Source organism: Mesitornis unicolor, unplaced genomic scaffold (assembly GCF_000695765.1).
Source record: "Mesitornis unicolor isolate BGI_N332 unplaced genomic scaffold, ASM69576v1 scaffold47261, whole genome shotgun sequence".
Taxonomy (NCBI): Eukaryota; Metazoa; Chordata; class Aves; order Mesitornithiformes; family Mesitornithidae; genus Mesitornis; species Mesitornis unicolor.
The window spans coordinates 3,736-13,668 of record NW_010166669.1 but is presented as its reverse complement, the minus strand read 5'-3'; the positions used below and the strand labels follow the sequence as shown (position 1 = coordinate 13,668).

At 40.8% G+C, this 9,933-nt stretch overlaps 1 protein-coding gene across 1 annotated transcript; it reads right to left on the bottom strand.

Moving 5' to 3' along the window:
- Positions 1 to 403: 403 nt before the first annotated feature.
- LOC104548888 (Golgi membrane protein 1-like) lies at positions 404 to 9,235 on the bottom strand. The gene is made up of 3 exons (XM_010195036.1): positions 9,122 to 9,235; positions 7,017 to 7,196; positions 404 to 592 (listed from the first exon to the last, which is right to left on the bottom strand). Exons 1-3 carry the CDS (start codon positions 9,218 to 9,220, stop codon positions 404 to 406), a joined length of 468 nt encoding a protein of 155 aa, XP_010193338.1. The 5' UTR covers positions 9,221 to 9,235.
- Positions 9,236 to 9,933: the final 698 nt, after the last annotated feature.

Genomic DNA, 9,933 nt, shown 5'->3' with positions numbered 1-9,933 from the left:
CCTGCCCCTTAATTCTCACCCACAGACTATCTTAACTATCCTCTATTCCTATTCCTAACTATCCTCTCCCCCACCTTGGTTAAGAAGTGCTGGAGTGACCTCCTTCCATCCCTCCCTTTGTTCGCTCTCTCACTCTGAATAGGCAGTCAACATAGGAACAGTTTTTGTCCATTTTTATCAGCCCCCCTCTACCAACCGTATATGCACGTCCCAAAGCATCTGCAAGTTGGCAAAAATAAGACAAGTCTAAGTGAAATTAATTCCAGCGAGCCAGACGTCAGGATAACTCATTCATATTTAACATCTAGGAAGTCTGGTGCAGAAGAGCCTTCTTAAGACTACAGAAAGCTGAGATCGTGTGACCCTTCAGAAATGATGCAGTACAGTCTTGCGAGCATAATTTTTATGCACCACTGCCAATTTCCTCATTATGCTCCTCCCAAGAAACCCCAATGCTCTCCAGGGGCCGCAGATCAGGATACGTCAAGTCTCCACTATCTGGCAGTTTCTGCTCAGGTACTGATGTGTACATATGTCCACACCACTTTAATGCACAGAAATTACTGCACCCATTCTGTCTGTCCAAGTCACCCTGAAACAATGACAATGCTGTTAGTGCCTTTTTTTCAAAAACTACAGTAACAAGTGCCATGATTAGAAAAAGCGAAGCGTTCAAGCAATCTGAGGGGGATAGCACACAGCAGAGTGGCAGATGTGTCTTTTCTTGACCCTTTCAGGAGCCACAGTTCAAAAAGGCAGTCATTCACACACTGATGAAGAGGAAGCTGTTTTCAATTCAATAAAAGAAATATTCCTACACCATTCTACCATACAGCTGGCCTGTGAATGCCACTGAGAAACCTCAAGAGCAAAGACTTTTGTTAAAAAGGAAAAAATAATAATGACAACAAGAACAACAACATATACTTAGGATTGTTTAATACCTCTCCCTCTCCTTTCTCAAAGGACAGGTGAAAAAAAGGCTCTGGATTTGTTTTCACTTGTTTATCGGAGAAAAGAAGTCAATGTTTCAATGGAAATTCCAAGTTTTGCATGAGCAATGTAATCAGGTTGTTTCATGATTACCACCTTCAGGGTTTCCAGCATTGGCCATTACCGGAAACTGTCAATGGACTGGAAAAATCAGAACGAAATGGCAATTTTATGTTCCTGCAGTTTCTTGTGTTGTAGTGTGGTGGTTTGCTTCTTTTTTTCCTCTTAAAATAAAGTCCCCAGTACCAGGACCACTTATTTGACAGTAAAACAGACCAGTGTTAAATGTTTTGTACATTAGGACAACAGTAACTGTGATAAGCTGAAGTGAATGAAATTATTTGCCATGTGAAAAAGGCTACTTAAATCACAACGGGACGAGGAGGGAAGCATGTCTTGGTCTTTCTGGATTGCATATAAAACTTATTTCTAGCGATGCCACACCTACCTCCCTGAATTTGTGGTTAAGAGCCAGGAAAAACTCACAAAAATCTAGTTAACTGTTTAACTTTGACAGCAAATACTGTTTAATCATTTACAGGGCAGCTGAACTGACCTATGTGCTTTTTAACATTGATGTGTATAAAAAAGCATGAGATACTGCAACAGGAAAAAGGAACAAAACTTGACAAGAGCAAACACTGGTTTCAGAACTAAAACCTAAGAAAAAAGAGGCTTTGCAGTCAGCAATACAGCTCTCTCAAGGAGAAAAAGATGAGCCACAGCATCAATAAACCAGCAGCTAAGAACAAAACCAACTGGGTACAAAGCAAGCCAGGAAGGTGGGATTTATACATGCAGAAAACAGCAGAAACAAGCATTTATAATAATGAGAGAAGAAGGGCACCCATTTAATGATTAACTCAAACTGATCTAAGCCCTTGCTGCAAAGAAAAGCTGCAATTCTGCCTTGCATGCTCCTGCTGCTCCCACCACCATGCTGACAGCACAGCACAAGCCATATTTTGATTATCTATTGTTCAATTCTTAATCATATCTGGAAATTCCCACTCCCCTCCTCTATTTTTGCAAACACACCTCCCCACACACACTTTCCTAGTAACACGCATCATCGGTTCTCTTCTCTCTTAGTACTCTTCTTCCTCACCACTTTGAAATAATATTCAGAAGTAAAGAAACAATTTATACTAGCCACAAAAAAACTTTTTCATTCTAGCACATTAGGTTAATGGCTAACTATGTATTAGTACGCAGGCAAGAAGTTCATAAATAAGATCACTAAGAAAATATTTCTCTTTTAGGCTGGTGTGCTGCACACATGTTTTCTTCAGTGGAAAAGCACCAATTGAAGCAAGTCTAAAACAAATTTCAAGCTCAAATTGTTCATTTAAAGCTATTTCTCACTGAACTGAATTCCATTGAGAAATTACACTTTTCCCTATCTTCAATAAAGGAAAAAAACCCAACTAAAAAAACAAACAAACAAAAAATCCCAAAACAAAAACAAAAAACAAAAGCTGCAGGTCTATTCCTGACGAGCGATCCTGGTAACGATGAGCGACTCAGTCTTGCTCACATCCTCTGCTAAAGGCAATCCAGACTCCCTCTTTTTGTGATGCAGGAGATGCACACCATGACATGGTGCAGTTCAGTCCTCAAAACTGCAGAAACCACCAAAATCGTAATGCTAATTCCCTGCACTCTCACTGGAAGAAAGAGGAAGTTGACACATGTGAGTAAGAAATTACTTTCACAGGCATGGGGCAACTGCAGGTGGATTGGAGGAAACAACCAGGACTTTTATGGCATTGCTGTATTTAGTTAAAATGTAAATAGGAGGCAGTGTAAACAAAACAGAATCCTGTGATCCAAGACTTTTAACATAAAACCTGTACAGGTATATATGTATATATACAAGTATATAATGTACATTCAGCTTTCCTTTTTGTCCATTATTTTTGCTATGAAATATTTCAGGAGTTAACTCTTAAGCAACACTTACTCTGAATTTCCACTCCATAGGGTACCTACAGTTCAGCTAGTCCTAGACCATCCATTTTCTTTTCTCTACCACAGAAAAATGTATTTTAAGCAGAGGTAGTTTATTCTAGACCTCCGCTTGTACCAATTATGAGCAGGCAGACTGATTTCTCTTGCTAATTTCGTAGCATCATGCTCTGGCAAGTAGAGTTGGGCATGAGGCAGTGCTTGCTTTTCTTTAAGGCCTTTTCAAAATTAGAAGATGCAACACTGTTTGGTTCTTTTGAACCAAAACAAAACAAAAATCCCCCACAGACAGGCACCTTTTCCTTTTCACAGGAGGTTTTCTTCTCTCCCCCTCCACCCACTGTCACTCCTTCGGCACAGAGCTGACTCTCCACATACTGATACATATTTTGTCTGTGAGAGCTGTGCTGGGAATTGAAATTTTCCCAGAGGGAGGGGATCTGAGAGCAGCTGTGGCCAGTGCTAAAAGACAGTGAGCAACAGGACAGTGATGCGCTTCACATACAATGTACAAATCTTGACACCTTTCCTCAGTAAAACAAGATGTGGGGTGGGGAACAACATAAAGAAAATTACAATCTGCAAAAGTATTGTTTCAGCAGTTAAATATAAGAGATGACACCTATTGCTTTCCTGTTAGTCCTGCATAAAGACTACCATGGCTGTGGTCATCCCAGGAGCTACGAGGCCTGAATAACAACCATACATAATATTGTTCTTCAGTAAACTGTGTACGGATTAGAAACTGCCCTGTTGCACTCCTGATTCCTTATCTGTTGTTACTAAGAGTTCCTGTAAGTTCTCTTGAACTCTTCAGTCTATTTCCATATGGATTTCCAGAAGCCATTTGCTAAAACTACATTAATCCTTAAAATTTCAAGCAGATTTTTTAAAAGCAAACTGATGACGGAAGTTTTTTATACATATTCAGACGTAAGAGAATAATTATGACAGCAATTTCCCAGGATTACACTGCCTTAGGGAACGGTGAGCCCACAGGGTATTTCAGACTCTGACTACCTCCTACCTTCTATGCCCTCATCCTTAAAGTAGCACAGAAACAGTTCTACTAGAAAAGACAACAGAGCTAACTCAAAGTGGTTACCACATTGCCAGTTTGCATGACTGTAACGTTACAAGTATCTTATTGGTGTATTAGTTTGGTACAGATCTAAATCAATGGCAAAATTATTTTGTATTTTATCAGCAGGGTAATAACACACAATGAGTCTAAAAGAACTGCAATTAAGATCAGTTTCAAATGTTGAGAGTTGCTTTTGGTAAGGAGTCTAGATCGTGAAAGGTTGGTCCCGTATAGATTTATTTTGTAACCAGAAGAATCATCATTTCTCCCTGAAAAAGAGGGGTTTTTTTGAGACAAACCATTCACTCCCTAAACATCCACTGAAAGCATGCGAGTTTTTCTTTAAGAACAACAATAAGAACTAAACAAAATCCTGTTTATCACTCAAAGATCTGTCTAGTTATTTATACCATTTGTATTACCTGTAAAACGAGTTGAGATTCAGGGTTTGCATTTGCATTCATCTTTCCTGAACAAGGTAAATACTTGCTGCCAATCCGCATGAGGTAAATAAAGTTCTAGGAAACTTGGTCACTGAACTGAAGGAAGAGTTAATTCATTATTTGCCTTGCAGCAATCCTGGACTCCACTGGAATCCACAGAGCTGAGAAACGTGTGGGCCTTGGTGTGTGTATACAAATATGAACGGACACACGTGAATATACAATTCATACTCATACATGGATATACACACACAGAAAAAGCACTCGAAAGCAGTCTTCTCTTGCTTTTTAAACCACACAGACCCACTGCAACTGGGCATTATGGAAGTCACACACTTGCAGCTTCACCAACTACTGCATGAAGACCACTTCTTCTGCCCAGTCTCAACTTGCTGACTGCATGTGATGCCTGTCAAGGGATGGAGAACAACTTTTTTCCCCCCCCCAGCCACAAGCACTTTCCACACCATTCGGTATCCTGGAGGATCTCCTCAGCTGGCTCTTGTCCAACCTGTAACCTACACCATGGATTCCTGTAGAGAAACTACCACACAGCTCTGGTTATGCTCCTTGCTCTCCTCTGCATGCCTTTCTCAACACTCCGGAACTCCACTGGTGATCTCCCCACAGTACAACAACCCACTCAGTTTATTTCTAAGCTGTTTTGCAACTTTTGCCTTATTCACCCCTGTGATAATGCCATCTTACCACATAGTTGCATAATTTCTCTAGAAGCCATGCACGTGTAGCCTTTCACAATTCCAGGTGTGAACACTGCCATTAGTCTTCCTCATCCTTGTCCCTGACTCTTTCAGAGGGAAACTACATGAGACTTCAGGAACAAGATTTCCTTCTCCAGAAGCCGCTCTGATTCCTCACCAAACTACCATAGTGACCCCCACGCCCACACCAGTTCGGGTTTTGTAAACTATTTACCACCACTTTTCCAGGCATAGATGCCAGATTTAGTTGTCAAGAGCTCACACATGACCTCTAGATACAAAAAGAGAAAGCAGAAAAGTTGTACATCATGCTTGGCAGAAGCAACATTTCACCCACCAGGCTTCTTAAACAAATACTCAGTTCTGTTTGTCTTCTTATGTTTTGTTTTGTTTTGTTTTTTTTGCTAGGTTGTTTTTAACTTATGCGTGTGCATTCACCCCTTGCAGGACAGAACTGGAAGGCAAGATGACCCCAAAACGGAACAATGGGTTTCACCAACATGTAAACTGGGGTAGCTTCCCAGAGGATGGTAAATCTAAACAATTCTCCACAGTACTCAGTAGCAACACCTACTATTAGGGGCAGAGGTAACAAGACGACTGATTACTCACTTGAACATTGTCTGATTATCCTGGGGTACTTTTTAATAAATACATACATTAAAAAAAATTAAAAATAGACAAACTGTACCTCACCTTTTCTAAAGCATGTACAAAGACTGAATCCAAAGAGAAGAGAGAAATCATCGAAGAAACATGTTTGTCTCAAAAGAGATAAAAAGGATTGGTTTATTATTTCTTTGAAGACCTTGGATAAAAATGATTTCAAAATAATTAAAAATACATGCCATTGACGTGTATATTAGTGAAACAATTCCACCTTCCATTTTTATTCAATTTTTCTTCCTCCAAGATGTTCAAAGATTATGCTGGTGATACTCGATTCACGCAACCCAAGGTTTGAGCTGCAAACCATCACCTAATGGTGAACCCTTTACCTGAAGAGTACCTATTACCATCATCAGCTGTGCCTGCCCACTCTGCTGAAAATAACAGTACTGAAAAGCTGACCTTCAGCTAAACTTCAATCAAGCGACTCTAAAAGAGAGGCAATAAACCCAGAACAAATACTCTCAGCTAAATACTTCTGTCAACAGCAAGCAAAGTGATATTAATGACTAACAGGCACATCCAAGGTGGTACCAGCAACATGAGGAAAATACATAGCAAAACAGTTTGCAGGATACCACTCGGCAGCAATCATACATCCTGCTACTTAAGCAGGTACATTTATGTTCTTCACAAAGGATTTCCATCCCTTTGGCGATACTGCATTGTCAGGAGCACTGCCATGACAGCTCAGTCACAAAATTTGTAATGCATTTAGAAATAAACATCAACCACCTATGCCTGCAAATATATATAAATATACTTGGGAACACAAATATATCTGTTGGTGCAGCTTCTTTTTTTTTTTTTTTTAAAGTTTTAAAACATTAGTATAAAAGAAACAAAGCCTGAGGCCAACCAATGTTTCCTAACGCTTATTTATACAGGGAGTAGAGGTTTTATGTAGAAGTGGTGTTACTTGCAGCCTCTGATTTTTCCACATTATACAACGAATCCTAGGATGTGCAGTCAATGTCCATTTCCTAAATACCACACAATAAAACAAACTAAGTGTTCTCCACACCAACAGTGACTGCACGTCCATCAGATGGAACATTTGAGAAATCTACTTCTGTTGCAGAGAATGTCTTGGTAAGCCACAGCCTCACAGAACTCTGTGCCTAGAAAAGGCCTTACCTTCTCTTCCTGATGTACTCTGTTGGCGTTTTCCATCTGAAAGCTGTGCAAGGACTGGATTTTGTCAATCTGCTGCCGCTGCTTCTCCAGTTCCCCTTGGAATTCATTCTTTTTGAGCTCCACAGCACCCCTCTCCGCTGCCGCCCTCTGGACTTTGCCTTCCAGATCCATGATCCGAACCTGAGGAAGAGCAAATTAGCCAAAACAAATAGATATGCTACCCCCCTGCCAGACTCTTCTCAAAGACACTCAAGGAATACCAAATTTCACAGAACTATCAATGCTAATGTCATCAAAGTATTGTGTCAGGCAGTGATACCTGCCACACACAGATCCCATTTTTACATAAATTACAAGTACAGCATATTCTGCAGAGACTACCAAAATTTCAGTTAGAGGTAGGACAAATGTAAAGCTGCCTCAGTAACTGATCTTAAAAAACCCAAACAACGTCTGTCAAAAAAAAAAAAACAAAAAAAATTACAGTCTACATCTGAAGTATAAGGTCAAATTTAGTTTTGTAGGACATTGTTTCTCAACATTTGGGTTAAAACAGCTCTTCAGCAGCAAGGATGAGTACAAAGACACATTGGGGTGGGGGGTAAATAACAACTGAATTTACCCAGGTATAAAGACCTGTGAATTCCAGGTGGATTAAAAATTAGATACGATGAAAACTGTGCATCTTCCAAGACTCCAAGAAAATGGACGAAATACTCTGCCACAGAAAGTGAGAGAAAGGAGTGGAGGTGGGGGAGAGCAGGAAACACTTGCAGTTCAGTTGGAAGAGCAAAAGAAGGCACTTACTTATTCCATTTCAGTCATAATAGCCGCAAAGTCATGCCAACAAAAGAACAGTCTGACAGAGTGCTTTAGAAGCCCCATTCAGCTATGCTTTTATTTCATTCAGAGTGCATGACTACACATAAGTGAAACGAATTCTGGGCTAACTCTGGGAGAAGTGTACAAGATAATACAGTAAATCAGTAACAGTAAAGAGGACCTTATGTCTCCGGGTTGTTGAGATCAGGAATAAGCTAGGATGGTGGTGTATTTTCCTCACTATCAGCTGCCTCATGGCCGTGCAGCAAAGCTTCAGCAGTGCTGACACAGTTACTGCTTGCTGGTAGCCACCATCCTGAGGCCACTGACTAAAGGGAGAACAAGGGATGACCAGGAGACAGGGGATCATACTCTCCACCAAGGAAAAGCTACAACATACCACAAGGCCAGAGACTCCTGTCCTGTTTGAACAGTGAATGCTCTGAGATGAAACAGGAGTTCAATTCCCACAGCTGTCAATTCAGCATCAAAATTCACCCCAATTACAAAGCTGATTCGATGGAGCGTTCATCAGCCACGTTTAATCACCATGCTGTTAGTTTTTAGGTTTGTTTGTTAAAAGAAAAAAGAAAGAACCACCCTGCACACACTGTCACAAACCAGAAATTTTATTCACGTACTCAACTACAGAATGTACGCTCCAGAAAGGATTAAAACCCAAGCTAAACAGTCACGAAAAATACAGTTACTATTAGAAAAACAGCAGACAGGGTAATTATTCCATGTGAGTTGTGTGTCCTCTGTAGTAAAGGTTTCTAAGACACACAAATTCAGATTTTTAGACACTGTTTCTGAACAAGCTAGATTTCCCTGCACTTGGTGGGAAAGCAAATAATAGATTCTTAACAGGTGTTGTAAGGAAGAAAAAATCTAGGAAGATGAGCAAATTGCAGATGCACACTCAGATTAAAAATGGAGGGCCAGTCTCAATGTACAGTTAGGAAGACAAACAGAAGATGGTATTTGCCACATCTGTGAACTGAAACAGCACAAGACAGCTGAACACCTTGTGTAAGCAGCAGTAAGAAGTACCACACAAACTGGTATCCAAGTTTTGGGCCCCCCTCACCTACAAACAGATGTTTCACCCATTCCCTCCATCTCCCACTACTGATAAGCAATACCTGTAATATTTCTGAAAATTCCTAAAACAAAGCTGAAGCTCCAGGCCCACCAAATCAGGCGAAGTGTCCCTATTGATGTGGACTACGTTTATTAAACACACAAGTACAAGACAACACGCAGAGCAATTGGAAAGTTACCTGTAGATCCACACTGCGAGAACTTGCAAACCAGTAATTGAAACCCAAAACAACGATGCATGCCACGAGTGCAGCCACAAGGAGAGGTGGAGACTTCATCCCTCTGCAGCTGTTTCCTAGCCCTACCATTTCAAGAAAAATAAACAAACCCAAAGAATCACAACAGTGTGGAAACCTGCAAATTAAAATAGACATGTTACACTGCACCACAGGTTGTGATGTATTTAAAAATTCTTAAATGATAGCAACTCTCAAAGGGTTTACAAGCAGACATAGACTGTAAGCAGGGGGGAGGAGCTGATGCCGGCAGTTAGCAGGTACAAGAGTGATTCCACTGTATGTCCAGTGCTTCAGACCTTCAACAGGTTGCATATACCTAAGCGTGCACACGCAACCCGCGCAAAATTCAATTTAAGACATAACCGGTCTTCCTCTTTCTCAGAGGGGAATGCCCAATACCGCCAGACTGGTGAAGGTTTCAAACGTACTTGTTCTTTTGAAAAGTTTTAAGAATTTGTTTGCATCTGAGGACAGGGTATATATGGGCCTAAGAGTAAAATGTGGCTTCCTGAAAATGTTGCCTCTTCATGTACATACACACACCAAAAAGAAAAACCAAAGAAAACCCCAAACAACCCAAAACAAACAAAAAAACCCCATGTGCACAGCTGCACAGGCCTGAGTTTCTTGCCTAAGGAAGTCTCAGTTACAGGGCAGACACATGCAGCACAGCTCCGGTGGGCACCCATGGGGCCATGGATTGCTGAGGTGAGGTCGGCAGAAAAAGCAAAGGCAGGCGGAGGAACCATGCA

Coding starts and splice junctions, on each gene's coding strand:
- LOC104548888 (XM_010195036.1), bottom strand. CDS start 9,220: ATGAAGTCTCCACCTCTCCTTGTGGCTGCACTCGTGGCATGCATCGTT. Junction 7,197..9,121: donor CTCGCAGTGTGGATCTACAG/GTAACTTTCCAA, acceptor GCTCTTCCTCAG/GTTCGGATCATGGATCTGGA. Junction 593..7,016: donor GAGTACATCAGGAAGAGAAG/GTAAGGCCTTTT, acceptor TCATTGTTTCAG/GGTGACTTGGACAGACAGAA.